General features: G+C 42.2%; 1 protein-coding gene across 5 annotated transcripts in view; it reads left to right on the top strand.

The window, feature by feature from the left end:
* Nucleotides 1-17,129, top strand: part of Psma8 (proteasome 20S subunit alpha 8) — a 42,834-nt gene that overhangs the window by 22,957 nt on the left and 2,748 nt on the right. For 3 of the 5 annotated variants that reach the window (XM_010643619.2, XM_010643611.2, XM_010643630.2), the window contains exons 5-6: nucleotides 11,682-11,801; nucleotides 12,081-12,143. In XM_010643619.2, coding sequence (XP_010641921.1) covers nucleotides 11,682-11,801; nucleotides 12,081-12,143 — 183 coding nt within the window. Of the gene's footprint in view, nucleotides 1-11,681; nucleotides 11,802-12,080; nucleotides 12,144-12,306; nucleotides 12,409-17,129 lie in introns of all 5 variants that reach the window. The other 2 variants (XR_784196.1, XM_010643621.1) reach the window with 2 other exon arrangements.

Below are 17,129 nucleotides of genomic sequence, written 5' to 3'. Positions count from 1 at the left end.
CACAGCAAGTGACACGAGTATCACCATATTTGCATAGATTCCCTTTGTCCTCGCGTCCCATAGAGTTGATGTCACATCCCCTAGTTGAGTATCGCACGCAAAGTTGGTTTGCTTCACAGCTGAAGGGCATTGAGCATAGAGAATCTGCTGCCTTTATAGAAAACAGTAAGCTGGCTTACTCTTTGTCTGAAAAAGACATTACTTCCTCTCAAGATTATCAGCTGTGTAAACCCTGCAAAACAAAGCCTTGCCTTCGGGACTCAAGGAGCATGATCTCTTTCAACAGTAATGTAGTGAATACCAGGAGTACAATACAAACAAAAGCGTTTTAAAGTAATTTTTAAGAAAGTAAAAGTAAAACAAAAATTTTTTTAAATATATAGTAGGATCAGCAAACTTTTTTTTAAAGGGCCGAATGGTGCATATTTTAGCCTTGTAGGTCAAAAAGTGTCTGCTGTGACTAAACTCGGCTGTAGAAATAGTTAGTATGTAAATGTGGGTGTGGCCACATGCCAATAAAGCTTTATTTACGAAAAGAGAGAACTAGCCCACAGGCTATAACTTCTGACCCTTGGAGCATTGGTGTCTGCATCTATAACAAATTGATATAGACTTTATCGAGGAAAATTCCTGAACATCAATTTAAGCTGTAGTAGGATTTTTGCTTAAGAGATGGGACACTGAGGCTCTTTTTAGCAAGTAACATTTATTTGTGCCAGCACTAACTCAGATGATTTATATCTAAAGGCTGAGCCCCAACTGTGGTCTTTTATAGGATTTTTGTGTCTTTGTTTCTCTTATATTGTAACAAAATAACAAACTATAGCCTGATTGGGTATAATCTATGTTATGGAGCTGTGTTACAGCTATACATGTATATATAGGAACTAATTATGTCATGTTTTCTGTGTTTTGAGAAGGCTCCCACTGCATTTTTCTTTGGTGGGGAGGGGTCCTGCCGCACTTCCCCCTTTGATATTTGGACTTCTTACTTTGGGTCAAAGAGTATCATTTTGGTTTAAATATTTCTATTTTTGTAGCATTATGTGTGTGGCCATTTTAGGTTGTTTTGTTTGTTCTGTGTGTGTGTGTGTGTGTGTGTGTGTGTGTGTGTGTGTGTGTGTTTGTAATGTCTTAATGTAATGTGGTTTTTTTTTTGGTAATGTCTTAATGTAATGTCTTAATGTGGATGGAGACAGACTTATAAATTGGGGAACTAGGCAGTGTTTTAAAATTAAAAGCTAAACACTTTGTGGGGGTTTTTGAATGTTGAAAATTATTTCTTAAGTAACTCTTTGGGATTTTGGCCTTTTTAGGTCCGGATCGGGACCTGAGCAATCTTTTTTATGTGGTCTGTGATTTTTTTTCATTATCTATTTGTAGGCAGCAGTCATTTAGGTTAAACTTTTGGTAAAGTTTTTTTTTTTTACACAAATGAGTAATCTAATGCCAAGCAGTTTTTATAGATAACATTGTGCATTTGGATTTGTTGTTTGCTTAAGGGCTTTGGCAGTTTTATTAATTATAATTTTTCTGTTTGTAGTCTGATTATATGTAGTTTAGCATGTAAATGGGATACATTACCCCCAAGACCCATCCTCTGCCCAGGTGGTATGGCTATGATATTGGATTATATGCTTGGGAAGCCATTTATTATCTTTTTAATTGTCAATTTGTAGGGCATGTCATTGGAGAAGTTCTCTTTGTTTCAATATACCTGGACTCAGATATTTTTTTTTGGCTAGAGGGAACAGAAAGAAAGATGGAAGGGTTGTCCCTAACACACAAGACTGGCCAGTTTGGGGAGAGAACAGTACAGGCTGGTTTTTTTGCATATGTAATATGGCCTGCCTGAGGCTGCCATTTGATGTCTGCGTCAATGTCATTTTAGGCCTCCTGGAGATGAGAGAACTTGGACAAGGGGTGAGGGTTTCACTCCAGGTGATTTGGGAACCACCATTACTGGGTTTTACGGGGGGCGGTGAGTTATAAAATCTTTGGCCTATGCTCAAACGCTTTTAACAGGGATGGTGAACTGAGCAAGGCAGTTTTTTTTGTTTATTTTTTTTTTTTGAAACAGGGTCTCACTATATAGTTGAGACTGACCTGGAACTCACTATGTAGCCTGGGCTGATTTCGAACTCACAGTGATCCTCCTGCCTCAGCTTCCCAAGTGCTGAGATTACAGGCGTGCGCCACCACGCCCAGTTTAATAACTGAGGTTTTGAGGAACCAATCTCTTTTGGTAGGACTGGGGTATTTACTGTCGGGTTTGTGGGTATTTAGTTTTTTATCTTTTTATGGCCATTGACCTCTCATGTTGAGATCTTTAGGGTCTGGGCTATCATCTCTGCCGGGGCTAGAAACAAGATTTCATTGTGACTGAAATGGGAAGGGGGCTTTTTTTTTTATAAAAGGAATGGAAGACCTTGTGAGTTGAGGCTTGGAGTGAGACAGTGACCTTCTTGACAGTTTTTGGGTTAGTGTCTTGGAGGTACAGGAATTTGTGAATGACTTTATGATCTCCTAAAGTGCATGGTTGGGGCAGCAGGAAAGGGCAGCTTGTTCAGTGGCCCGTGGCCCCCCCAGTAGTGGGCTGTCCCTGTAAGTGGGGCCCATGGGTTGGATCATCACAGAGCGTTCCACGCCAGTGTCTGCCATGAAGTTAATGGACAGGGCCCCCACATTTATTTGGACCATAGGCTCCTGCTGGCCTGACAAAATCCAGCCTGTCTTAGTAATTGTTATAGTTTTTCACTGCAGCCAGGCCGGTTTTATAAAATCATCTTTTGGTGCCCCACGTGGCCTCTGAGCTGGCAGTATTGGCCTGGGCTGTTTGACCTTTGTTTCCATGTTTGGGAAGAGCTGGGGCATTATTGGTTACTGTCTGCCTGTGACAGTGGGCACACTGGTTTTATTCTAGCTCTGTCTTTAAGTGAGGTGGCCCCTTCTGTCTGCTCTCTGTTGGCCTGTTTTTTGGCACTGCCCTTTACCCCTCGATGGGTCCTTGCAGGGGTGTCCCGACCATTTGTCTCTTGGTACTGTTTGATCAGGGCGAGTTCCCCCTCTGCAGAAGATCCCACTGGGGAACGTTTCCTGGGGAGTGGTCACAGGTGTAAGCCTGGCTGTCTAACGTTCCAGCTGGGGCATTTTTTTTAAACCACAGTAGGGCAGCCTGAGTGACCCAGCAATGCTTTTCAGTATTAGACAGGGTCAGAAGGAGCTAAGGAGCTGCCAGCAATCAGTCCACCTGGGCCGGTGGCTCTGGATGATGGACCTCATTAGGTTAATCGCTGTCTGGGATTTTCTGCATTTGAAGGGTGAGATTTTCTTTTTTTAATTAAGGAGGTAGAGAGTGGTGAAGGTTGGTATATAAACGCTCATCTGCCTCTCCAGATCTGTCTCTGTCGGTTACAGTGAAGGGGCTGCTGTGTCTCTAGAAGCAGCACCTGAATTGTAGATACCAGAGGGTTGGTAGCCAGGGTGGTCTTTGTGGATGAGGAGTCAGGACTGGCAGCTTGGAGGAGGCCGGCTTCGTAAGGGTCTCTGGGAGGCCTCAGACGACCCTGCAAAAGAGGTAACATTTTGGAGGCTGGCCAGCTCTGCTAGGGCCTGTGCAGTGGGGGCGAAGGTGGATGCAGAGGGGCCTGTGGAGGGACTTGTTTTTGGCTCTCCAGACAGAATCAATTCATTTGACTTTGGCAGACATTTGGAGGTGGCCACTATGTCAGCCATCATCACCAGCGGTTCTCCTTAATGTAGGCTTTTAGCCAAGGTGGATGGGACAGGACCAGATGTTGCCAGCAGTCAGTGTAGGGAAGTAGTGGAGTGGCTGGATCCTCTACAAACACCTTGAACACTTGGCTAATTTAGTTGTTTATCAAGTGAGCCCTCAGAGGCCCAACCCATCCCAAACGATGGCCAGTCAGAATGTCCGGAGTTTTCTGGAAGTTTGACACTGTAGTCATCTGAATAACCCTTTTTAAAAGTTTTAACATATACTCTAGGAGAGTTGGTTGATTCTTTTTACCCATTTCTTCCCCACCGTGGACTTGTATTTAGCACGAGAGTGGACAGGGGAAAGGAAAGCGCTGACATGGAGGGGGTGAGCACTCGCCCCCGGCGGTCTCGGTGCTCTTTGAGGGCGACTTAGCCTTGGCGGGCTCAGCAATCTCTAGCCGGGATCAGACTCCCAAGGCAGTCTGGCGCTGCTGTGATCTGTACGTGGTCCACCGTTTTGTTTTGTTTTGTTTTGTTGCTTTGGCCCTTCGGCTCAGGTCTGGACCTTTTTGCTGTCTCATTTACACACAAACACAAAACACCTCTAACTTATTGCTCAGGGTGGGCCCAGCGCCCAACAACTTAGGGTGGAGGTTTCGGGTTTTGATAAAACTTAGCAACATGAGGAAGTGACCGGGCTCCCCGCTTTTGCCTCTTGGGGACAGGTATACCCCCAAAACCTGGGGCCTTATCCTGATGGGCAGTGCTCCCTAAGCTATTGCCCTGCCTCGCCAGGAGGGGTTAGTTTCATGGCTCAATTAGTCCTGCTGGCGCCAGGCGAGGTTTGGGCCCTCGAGGAGAAGGGAGGTGAAACCCTGTCCCTGTACCCGGAGGAGCCGGCAAATGTAGTCGGACTTTTGTATAGCGATGCGGCACTGAGGCTCTTTTTAGGAAGTAGTATTTATTTGTGCCGGCACTGACGTCTGTCAGCGTTTTGTCTTTTATATAATTTTTGCGTCTTTGTCTCCCTCATATGGTAACACACTAACAAACTATAGCATGTCTGGGTATAATCTGTATCGCAGAGCGGTGTTACAACTATACATGTAAATAGGGACTGATTGTGTCATTTGTTGTTGTTGTTGTTGTTGCTTTGAGAAGGTCCTCACCCATTTTTGGGGGGAGGGGTTCTTCCACAGAGCTATATGAGAGTGATCTTTCTTGGAGACTAAGAAGACATAAACCATTTGGGAGAGCCAAACTATTATTATTTAAAAAGAAACCAATCTATGCCTGCCTCACAAGCGTAAGGTCCTGAGTTCTATCCCTGGTACAAAAGGAAAAAAAGAACAAAAAGAAACCAATCTAAAAGTACTTATATCTTTCACTTTAAAGACACGCACAAAGCCTTAAAAAACACAAAGTTGATCACACCAGCTTCCGTCCCCGCAACTCACCACAGCAAGCAAATGAGCTTCACAACGAAGTGATGAGTTCCCCCACCTCCAAATGCCATGAAAGGGAAACAGAAGAACCCAGATGGAGGTAGTGGTTTATCCCAGCTGCCTGGAACGCCTGAGCCCACTTTCAGAGCAGGCAGTGAGGAAGCCTCTTTCCTCCTGCAGGGAGACATTGCTACTACTCCCTCAGGATTGCTCCACACTGACAAGACGGAGGCACAGCCCCAGCAAGTGAGGTCAGAGGCTTGGTTATGGGCCTTTCAGTCTAATTGTCAAGAAAGCAACTCATTTAAAATTCAAGCCAGATGACATCACCTGTTGTTCAAAATCCCCTCTTGCCTCCCGTGTAACTCACAGTAAGCACCGAAGCCCTAAAAGTATCTATAAAGCCTTATGTTGTCTGGCTCCCCCTCAGCTCTCCACCCTGGTCACTCGTCTTCAAACCCTTCCTTCAACCTTCTGTGATCTTCCCTGTCTTGGAGGCTCTGCTCTCACAGGTGACTGCCAGGCTGCCATCCACACCAGCCTTTCCAGCATTGCAGCCAATGACACTGCTTTTCTTCCCTTCCCTGCTTTTATTTTCTGTTTTCTGCTAACATGGCATTTATTTTACAGAGTATTTCCTTTTTATTTTCTGTCTTTCCCCTCCTAGACTTTCAGCTGCAAGAATGCAAGGGGTTTTTGTCTACTATTTATGCTACTGACACCAGGGCCTAGAATAGAACCTTATATACCTCGTCTGCATAAATTTTAACTTAGTAAATGAATGAAAAAAGAATACATAACTCTACACCATTCTCAGTTGAAAGTATTTCTTCCTTTGAAGCTTTTAAATTATTAGTAATTCTTATTTAAAAAATAATTCATTTTTATTTATTCCATCCATTAATTAACAACTTAAGGGAAGTTTGTGTCTTAAATGTTCAAGGCTTGTTTTACAGTAAATGTTAGTCATGTATTTTATAGCAAAAATAATATAGCTTTCATTTCAGAAAATTCTACTTTGAAATGTCTTTTACTATCTTGTTTTACTGATTTTTCAAAATATTATTGTATAGATATCTAATTGTAGGAATTGAATATGTTCTTACTCAATAGTTCTGAAACATAGGTACTTACCTGCATATCTAAAAAAATGTCCATACTGGTAAAAGTCTACTTTCATTTATTATACAGCTTGTATTTTTGTATGGGTGCCAGTCTGGCCTTTACCACTCACATTTTATATTTAAATCTTTTGTTTGCTATGTATTTCTTAAAAAGCTTGGATTAAAAAATATCTTAAAATAGCTCATAGTGAGCAGTGATACAAACCAGCAGCTAATAAGACTGTGTGAGTGAAGGGGTCACTTAATTCTACACTGCTTTAAGAAGGCTCGTGTCCTTAGACTTAAGGCCCACTGTGACTAGTAGTATTAATGTCTACAGGGACTTGTTTTGTTGTTGTCAAAAGAATCCACAATTAATAAAGATGCAAACAAATTCAGTATATTGTATTTGTGCTTTTTTTTTTTTCTTTTTTTTTTTTGTACCAGGGATCGAACTCAGGACCTTGCACTTCCAAGGCAGGCGGTGGAATCACTGAGCTAAATCCCCAGCCCCAGTATGTTGTATTTAAGAGCAATGTTTCTCAAAGTGTTTTCTTTTGATGATAAAAAATGAAAACAAGTTCTCTAGCTAAATAATTTGAGGAGCTGCTTCCCTAAAATATTTAGTTTCATTACTAAAGTACTTTCTGGGTCTTCTAAAAAGCATTAAAACATCTTTTTAATGCAGGTAAAATAGTAGTCTCCAAAATTACTTGAATGTAGAAAGAATGTTTTTATCATAGATTCTCTGTCTCCACTTATATTCTGTGGAGTACACTTTGGAAGTCACTGCCATAAAGAGAAAACCTTAGAGTGAAAAGATTTTAGTGTTTCATATACTGAGCCAACTCATTGTTGGAAGCACATGGCCCATTTTGCTTTCTGTTGTTTACATTTCAAATGTAATGGCAATTGCATTCAATTTTATTTATTATGAGTAGTTTCCAATTTAATGCCACGTCTCTTTTTCCGAGTATGGAAGAGCACATTCAAGATGTACTTTGTGTTAGTTAAAACAGCGGGAAAAACCAGGAGCAGACCAGTACTACAACAAGCCTTTATTATGGAGAGGATCTGCTGGGCTGTCTCCTAACAAAGAAAAAGTAGCATGTAGGAACAGGGAGCTTCTTTTTAGGAGTAGTGTGGGGTTAACCCTGAGATGGGGTGAAGTTGAGTGAGGTAGCATAAAGAGATTGGAGGAGCCTGTGACATCACTAGGAGGGAGGTAGCAAGTATCAGGTTACTCTTTAGGCATGAAGAGAGGCATGATAGGAAGAAGGCTGACCCTTGGTAGGAGAAGCCATATTTTACATGGAGGCTGCTATTCCACGTGGTAGCCATCCCAAGGTGCAGAGCATTATGGGAAGGAGGCTACTGTTTTATGTAGCAGCTATCTTGAGGCAAGGGAAATCTAACACTTTGTAAGTCAGCAAGCCTTAAAATGGGAAAAGCAGGTTTGCATATGTCAGGATTTGTCTTTCCTAGGGTAACACAGCCTTAAGAGGATACAGACAGGACCAGGGGACCTGGAATTGATATCATTGATGTAAGCCCCTTAAGGACCATGATCACTGGCAGAACATAGAGGCAAGACAATCTCAGCTACTCAGCGGAGGCAGGAGGATTGTAAGTTAGAGGCCAGCCTAGCTAACTTAGCAAGACCTTGTTTCAAAAAATAAAAAGGTCACAGTATGTAGCTCTGTAGAGTGCCTGACTAGCATGTATGAAGGTTTTAATCTGCAGTACCTCAGAAAAGGTTGGGAGGGGGACGGGGGAAGGACATAAAAGAAAAAATTCCAGACTTTGAAAGATTATTATAAATTGAATTCCACGAAAACTCAATTTTTAGAGAAAGACTGTTTTCAGGAAGGGTATAGGAAGTCCTGTTGGGATCAGTATGTGTTGAAGAGCAGAGGGAGCTGTTGAGCTGAGGCACAATCTCTCTGAAGGCCTCGGATGATCCCACGAGAAGCCCTGGATCTATGGTGAATCTTCAAAGTTGCTCCAAGTTGGGGTGAGAGAACTAGACATTAACAAGAGCTTTATCACACTGTCATTGGATGGGGCTGCCCCTTAAAGCACACTGACCTGACACGAGGCCCCTCTTGTTAATCAAAGGACCTCGACTACTGGAAGAGACTTAAGAGCTGAGAGCTGACTGCAGCTGACACTTGTATCAGCTGCAGGAGTCCTTCCCTCCCTCTCCCTCCCTTACTCCCTGTCCTTCTTCCTTCCTTCTTTCTTTTTCTTCCTTTCTCCCTCCCTCCCTTTCTTTCTTTTTCTCTTTCTCCCTCTTTCTCTTTCTCTCTCCATTTCTCTCTCTCTTTCTCTCGTTCCTTGTTCTTTCTTTCCACAGTGGGGATTGAATTCTTCTCACTGATTTCCCCCCCCCCCCCCGCCTGGGCTGAAATTTGCAACCTTCCTACTGCATCCTCCCAGTGCTGGGATTACAGACATTTGCCACCATGTCTAGCGGTTTCAGGAATTTCTGAAATTATGTGGCACATCACATCCCACTGCAGGGTCAACCTCAGGGGTGTATCAGTGAGATAACAGGAAAGCCTTGATAACAGTTAACACATAAAGATTGAGTTTTGTCACATAATGAGAAGTTTAGAGATCCCAGCATTTGGGTCTTTTATTCTTAGTTTCCACCCATGCCCTGAAGGTATCTGCTAGACCTCCAGCTGGAGGTCTGCATTCTAGGCAGCAAAGACTCCTAGAAGCTCCACCCAGTGATTTAGACTTATATACATGTATTTGTGACTGGGGAAAGGACCTGCATTTTTCAGCACATGAGTTCTGTTTGCAGTTCTAGCTTTCAGCCTAGAGTTCTATCACAGAGGAAGAACAGATATTGAAGGTGACAGCTACTAGTATTTGCCACACACACACAAAACCCCACCACCACTCTGAGACAATGGGCAGAGAAACACTGTAAAACTGTCATTCTTTGTTGAAGTTGCTGGGCTGGGTGACGGGGATGGGATGCTGTGTTGAGTACAGAGAAGATTTTAGGAAATCAGTTAGATAGGTAAGAATGAAAGAATTTCAACATCAGCAGTTGGAGAAACTAGACAGAAAATTTGCCAGAAATTTAGAGGATGACCTTAGAGACCCAGTGAAATTTTCACAGAAACCATTCCCTTATATGCTTCCTTACAGGGCAGAATCAGCTACCAGAAAAACAAAAACAAACAAACAAAAAAAAAACCCAAAACAAAAAAATTCAAGGCAAGCAGTCTTCACAGTCCTGCCAGGCAGAATGCTTTACCTTTGATCTTAGCGCAATTTCAGGTCCACAAAATTTATTGAAAAGTCTCTCAGCTGCCTATTTTAATGATTTGAAATCAAATAGCACAGAAAAAGTTATATTAAGAAGAATCTTCTGGGGCCAAGGATTTAGTTCAGTGGTTCTGCCGCCTGCCTTGCAAGAGCAAGGTCCCAAGTTCAATTTCAGGGATTCCAAGCATAATGCCTGATCTTCCAGGAATCTCGGGAAAAAAAAAAAAAAAAAAAAAAAAAAAGAATCTTCTGCTAGCCAGAGCATATACTCTTATGTACTACAAAGGCTGTCTTCTCATGCCCATGTCTTAAAATCTGTTTTGAAATCCCTTTCCCATAATAATCACAATACTGAAGGGTTATATCTGACATATTTCTCTATGCCCCACTAGAGAAAGATGGGCCTTCCCACTGGCTCTTCCTGCTGTCTGGACCATCATAACAAAGTGTTGTGAGGTAGCAGGATGTACTGTGTGGAATGCTTAGCTTGCTGCCCTAGACCACAAGGTTTCAAAGCCCAGCTCTATGTGATCTTGAGCCAGTAGCTCAAAAATAGGACCAGTTAAGAGCTATTTGACATTTGACAATCTCTGGAGACATGGTTTCCGTAACTAGGGTGGGCATCCTGTGGTAGAGGTTGCTAAATATTAAGACAGTTCACAGGACAGCCCACAGAGAGTTGGCTGGCCAAAATGTGAACAACACTGAGGTTGAGAAAACCCATTTTAACTTTTCCCAGAGTTCATTTCTTCATCCAGAATTAGGGTTTGTAACAGTGCCTACTTAATCATTTTCACCATGGCTGTATGAAGTAATCTACTTGAAATAGCAAAGTGCCTGGTATATAAGTACTCTGTTAATATGAGATGTGATCGAAAAATGTGGTGAATAATTTTTTTAAAAATTCTTACAGTAAAATACACATTGCCACTAATACCTCTCAAAACAATTCCCCTCACTTCAAACACATTTATCTCATCACTCTTGACCCTTTCAAAGAAGCAGTTCTGAAAGTCCTCTTTTGTCAGTGTCTTTACTTGCACTGTCATGGCTGCCTCCTTAATTTCCTGAATCGCTTCAAAATGTTTCTTTTCGTAGTCATTTTGACCTTAGGGAAGGGCCAGAAGTCTCCAGGTCCAGATCAAGTAAAGAAGGTGGGTGAGGATACGCCCTAAAGCTTTTAGGAACCTGCCTTTCTGTTAGATGGCACTTAACAACAATATTCACCATATTTTTTGTCATATTTCGTAAAGACACAAAAGATGTCTTCTAAAATTGCTTCAGAAATAATGGGATACGTGTGTTCAAAACAAGAGATTATCATCATCATCATCTTTATTATTATTAGGCACTGGGGATCGAACTTAGGACCTTACACTTGCAAGTTAGGCGGCAGTGCCACTGAGCTAAATCCCTGTCCCATAAGTTTTAAAATTTAAGCATTCGCTGTATGTTTTGATCAACCTTTGTATAAATTATACTCTTACTCATCAGTCATACAAATCTGAATAGTCGGAATGAAAAGAGTGTGCTCTGCTATCTATACCCATGCAACGCTGGGAGTCCATTTGCCTCTTTTTTTATTGGGTGAAAATTTCTAAAGAATAAAGAAAACAGGAAAAAGACTAGAAATCCTTGGTTACCGAGTAAAAGAGTAAAAGATAATGAAGCAATACTTAGGTGACCACATACTTATTATCCTAAGAAAATAATGCTCAATTCTGTTCCTACAAATAGATATTTTTACATTGACATTGATCTCTTTCCTCTCCTCTCTCCATTTTTCACCTTCTTGCCAAGTTATGCCTCCTTCTTCTTCACATCTTTTGGAGTTTCAAATTTTTTACTCTTTTCTGGTTATGCAGGACTTGAGGGCCTTTAAACTATTAGAAGTCATTAACCAGGACAACGCACTGGTATATTTGCAAATAAAAATTGTGTTGTCATTACAGATTATTCACATAATAACCAAATAAGTCCCTGAAATGTTTGTTAAATTTTCAAATCAGTAATTTCCACTTTGTAATTCTATTAGGAAATCCTATAAGTTCAAACCCCTAACTTTACTGAGTGGCCATGCACTCACTCGTAGTGCAGTGATATTTGTGATTACTTTTTATTTTCCAAGGCAAATGCAATAGGCCGAAGTGCTAAAACTGTTCGAGAATTTCTAGAAAAGAACTACACGGAACATGCGATATCAGATGACAATGAAGCTATCAAATTAGCAATAAGAGCATTGCTAGAAGTAAGTGATGCACATGTTCATAAAATCAGGGGTTATTTTCCTTATCCATTTTTATTTATTTACTTACTTATTTTTGGTACCGGGGATCGAACTAGCCACTTTGGGCTTGTGAGGCAGGCGGTAGCACCACTGAGCTAAATCCCTGGCCCTCCATTTTTATTTATTAAACACAACTCTGTTGAAGAAGTAGTCTTCTGCGTGTCTTAGGCACACAGTCTACCGATGAGCTGCACCTTGAGCCAGCTCAAGCCATTCTGATGTGTGCTTGTTCTACTTTAGGCTGTCCAGTCTGGTGTGAAGAACATTGAACTGGCTATCATAAGAAGAAACCAGCCTTTGAAGGTAAGTCATTGACTAGAGAAGATAAAAACACAGCAAGTTGAAATGTTACTGATACCTGTGAATCTTCATTATAAGCAGGAGATACCCATTCATACTCACGGATGACGTGCTGGTTTGTGTTTCTGTAGGCTGCTAGACACTACTTTGTATGTGCTTATTTCAGGCAGTTACCAATCCCTGTCTCTCTGTGGATACTTGGAAGTGCTGAGCTTGCTGCATAGACCTACATTTAGTCCACTCTCCTATAAGGAGGAACGCCCAAGTGGTAGGTATTCTGTTGGGTCAGTGTAGTGTATCCCCCGTGTAAATTCATTACTGGTGCTGCACAGATAGCAGTTATTCTTCTTGTCCTTTAGATCCGAAATCAAGGCATGCTTCCAGGCAGTGTGATTGACTTGGCGTTTTTACGTAATTGTTTGTCCTCTAGGCTGTATCCTTCATGGTAACAAAGGCTTGCACTCCTTCCTGATTGGTAATGTTTGTTTTTTTGTTTGTTTGTGGTGGTAGTGGGGATCAGACAGAAGGCCTTGGACATGCTAAGCGCACACTTTACCACTGAGCTGCATCCCCAGTCCTGTCTGCTAATTTTGATCTGTTTTCTCTACTTTTCACTTGAAAGTGCCTTGAGCATCTGGCAGGCTTAAATCCATCCCCATTCCCAAGCCCTGGTACCGGGGATTGAACTCAGGACCTTGCCCTTGTGAGGCAGGCACGACTCCACTGAGCTAAATTCCTGGCTCTGTCACACTTAAATTTTAGTTTTTAGCATGTTAATTTTTCTTTGCGGCAAGTCTGACATTATCTAGGTGCCTTTCTTGAGCCATTATGATGAAAACTGCCAGATCACAAAATTAACTACTCAGGATATTCTGATAGAGGATGGCTAACGATCATTAGAAATGGTTCCTGTGGTTTTAGGTAGAACTATATACAGTCTGGTTTGTTAACTAGTACTCTGTATTTGAGAGTGAATGAAAGCACTCAAATCATGGGAAACTATATTAAAAATACATGTGCAGGATTTTTGTACATATTACACATACAGCTTCTATTGGCTTTTAGGAAAATTTTTTCCTTCCTTCCTTCCTTCCTTATTTTCACATGGGTGATTGAATCCAGGACCTTTGCACCAAGCTACAGCCTCAGCCCTTTTACTTTTTATTTTGAGATAGGGTCTCACTAAGACACTAAGTTGTCCAGGCTGGGCTTGAACTTTATCCTCCTTCCTCAGCACCTCAAGGTGCTGAGGCTATAGGCATGTGCCACCATGCCCACTTAAGGAAACTATTTCAGGAGAAGTAGTATTACTGCTGCTCAGAGCAGGAGGGATGTTCACTTTTGGGTTTTCTTGTCATTGCTTAGATAGTACTTTTCTACCTTACATTTATTTAGCCAACAGATGGGATGTGAGGAAAGTATGCAGCCAAATTTCTATAGATATGAGAATTGGGCACAGGGCGATGGGGTCTGTCCCTGTGCAGCCACACATAAACGACAGAGTGTGATCACACAGTGTAGAGATATGGGTACTGGGCTCAGTCACCACACTTGCTAGGAACCAGATCTAGTTCTGGTTTAAGGGCCACAAACCACTTTGCCAAAGAGTTTCAGTGTCTATCCAAACAGCCTAAATGTTTTCTTCATAGAAGTTTGATTAGAGTATCGTGGAAAACTGATTTTTGTTATTATCTCCATAGATTTCTCATGAAAATAATGTAAATCCTGTTGCATTCTCTGTTTCTTTGAATCCTTCTGTGGGACATAGTTCAGTGAAGAGATTAAAAGTGAGACTCTAGGGCCAGGGATTTAGCTCAATGGTTCTGCTGTCTGCAGTGCAAGTGCAAGGTCCTGAGTTTGATGCTCAGTACAAAAAAAAAAAAAAGTGAGACTCTAGAGCTACCTTAGTGCAAAGTCTAGTTCTAACACCTCCTGGTGTAAGGAAATTACTGAACTTCTATGCCGCTGTTTCCTTATCTGTAGAATAATAGCTTTTCCACTTATGGTTTTAGTGAGCATTAAATTGGTAACTTAGAAAAAACACAATAATAAATTCATTTAGTAGTTTAAACCTTTATTACCACGATTTCTGGAGTCCTTGCTCTTAAACTGATATCAGAGATAGAGTGGTTTACTGACCTATCCTTGTCAAGTGTGCTGCATAAAACAAAAATACTGTCATATATGCTTAAGTTCAAGTAAGTTGAATTGAAGTGAATTTTATTTCTCCTAACTTTGAGGACACTGAATTATAGAGAGGATGTATGACCCATTCACAGTCACACAGCTAGTGAATGGTGGACTCAAGAGTCAAGACTACCCTTGGCTTGAAAATTCGGTCATTCATACCAGGCCAGGCTTCCATACTGACAAGAGAAAAAGAGGAGAAAATAAAGAAAAGAGAATCATGGTTCCAAACTTCCGAAGTGACACCCCCTCCCTCGCCCTCAGCCTGGCTGCCGGGCAGCTGCTGTTTCCTTTTGTGCTGGGAAGTTTGGGAGATGCGAAGCCAGCAAGGAGAGCCATGTGCATCTCACAGAGCTGGGGTAGAATCAGTGTGGACTGAGACCCACCTTTCTAGACCCCAGAAGGAGGAGGAGGAAGCTTATGCCATGGGTGTGACCCTCTGACACCTAGCCCCTCCCCTAGGATGTGAGTGTCTCTGACCAGTGGCATCTTTGGACATCTTGACAAAGCCACTTCTTTTTGGAATGGAGTTTTGGGCACATTCCCCCAACTCGGATGAGGCGGCATGGCCACCCCACTGGGCAGGTGCTTAAGTCATTTCTGGCTTCAGCATCTAAATGCCACAGTGTTCTTGGCACTTGGGCTGGGGACCACTGTTGGCTTTCAAAACCACCAGCCAGACCAAGTTGGAGAACTGGATCGCAGCCATCCATTCTGCGTGTACCGTACCTGTCGCAAGACCCCACCACAAAGACATGCTCCGGCTCCTGAAGTCAGAGATCAATAAACTGGAACAGAAGATCGACATGGATGAGAAGATGAAGAAAATGGGCGAAATGCAGCTGTCTTCCATCACCGACTCAAAGAAGAAGAAAACCATATTAGATCAAATCTTTGGGAGCAAAATCTAGAAGAGTTCCAGATGGACCTGTTCCGTTTCCGCTGTCACTTAGCTAGTCTCCAGGGTGGGGAGCTATAGAACCCCAAAAGGCTACATGCTTTTGCAAACCGATCAACTAGTGGCGATGGGCTGCCTTGGAATATTTTCTGTATCATGGTTTCCTGCCCTGGTGGCAGTGCATACTGGTGAGACTGGAGTGAGGAGACTACTCTGGCCACGTGCAGATCAGCCAGCAAGTAAAGGATCAGGTTTTCTTCTCTTTGGGGTTTGACATTACCTCCAAAAAGAAGCAAGGATGCCCAAGCATCAGTCAGGTGTTTGGAGAGGAAACAGATGCCTTAAAGAAATCTTTAGAGGGAATATTGATGACATTGTTCCAGATGGCAAGAGGGAGAGAGAGGTAGTCCTACCTAGCGTCCAGCAGCACAATCCTGACGGTACATCTGGGTCCACGAGTATTTCACTCCATCCTGGTTCTGTCTGCCCAATAATCAGCCAGCCCTGATGGTTGTTGGCCTGGGAGACACTGCACGGACACCCTGGAGCTGATTTGCAAGACACATCAGCTGGACCATTCTGCTCATTACCTGCATCTAAAATTTCTAACAAAACAAAATGCAGTTAAATGTCCTGCAGCCCAAAGAGGACATTTATGATGCTGAATAAAGAGGTTGAAATTAGCTCAAAAGTCACTGAGAGCATCCAGATCGAGAAGTCAGACACAGCGGCCAATAATTACGGGTTTTCACTTTCTTCTGTAGAAAAAGATGGTGTTCAAAGGTTGTATGTGAACAGTGTGAAGGAAAACAGATTAGCTTCCAAGAAAGGTGACAGCTGCTCCTCTGATTTCCATGATTTCTGCATCTGTGGATTCCAACAACTGCAGAAAACTTTCGAGGTGTGTGTATGTGGGGAGTTGCAGCCGTTAAAAAAAAAAGAGAGAGAAAAAAGAAAATACTCTAAGTCAAAGATATAAAGCAAACAAGAGAAAAAAATGTATAAGCCATTTAAAAAACAGAAGGTGAGTGGTGTTAACAATATAGTGGCCCATACCACACCTATTGTACCAGGACTGTACCCTGAGAGTCTGAGGGAGAAGGATTGCAAATTTGAGCCCAAATGGGCAATTTAGTGATTTAGTGAGACCCCATCTCAAAGAACAAAAGAAGGGCTGGGGATGCACCTCAGTGCAAAGGCCCTCGGTTCAGTCTCCACTTTAAGGAAAAAAAAAAATCAGACGATACGTGTCGGCAAAGCAAATTTAAAAGAAGCCTCAGGAGGCTGGGGATTTGGCTCGATGTTCCACTTCCTGCCTTGCAATTGCATAGGCCCGAGTTTGATCCCTGGTACCAAAAATAAATAAATAAATAAATAAAGAAAAGAAAATAAAAGAAGCCTTAGGGCCTACATAGGGGTTAATAATAAGAAAATTCCAGAAAAAAAAAAAAACTTGGACTTGCTGAAACCAGTTATAAATTGCCAACCTTCAGATGAGATAAGAGAAAGAGGTAAAGTGTTAGGGCAGAAACAGATCGGCTATACATCCATACAAAAACTCCCTCGGATTTCCCACCACATCCCATGGAGCCAATTGATTCTATCTCACCTCCTGCACCAGGGACCAGAAATGACCAAAGAGACCTCTTAGCCTGATTTATGCTGTTATTTACCCTTTAGACTGAAATATACTTCTCTGGAGAAACTAACTTGCTTAGTTTGAGCTGCTATAACAGGATACTATTGATTGTCTTAACCAACAAACATTTCTCAACTTCTGAAAACTAAACGTCAAAGATCAGATGCCAACATGATCAGGTACCAGTGAGAACTCTTCTTCCTGGTTCATGAAAAAGGCCACCTTATTTCTTCACAAGGGGCCAGGAGGGAGTTGTAGGGTTGTA

This window comes from Fukomys damarensis, unplaced genomic scaffold, assembly GCF_012274545.1.
Source record: "Fukomys damarensis isolate Sample0158 unplaced genomic scaffold, DMR_v1.0_HiC HiC_scaffold_30, whole genome shotgun sequence".
Classification (NCBI taxonomy): Eukaryota; Metazoa; Chordata; class Mammalia; order Rodentia; family Bathyergidae; genus Fukomys; species Fukomys damarensis.
Note: the sequence above shows the minus strand (reverse complement) of the source record. Positions and strands in the feature narration are given on the sequence as shown.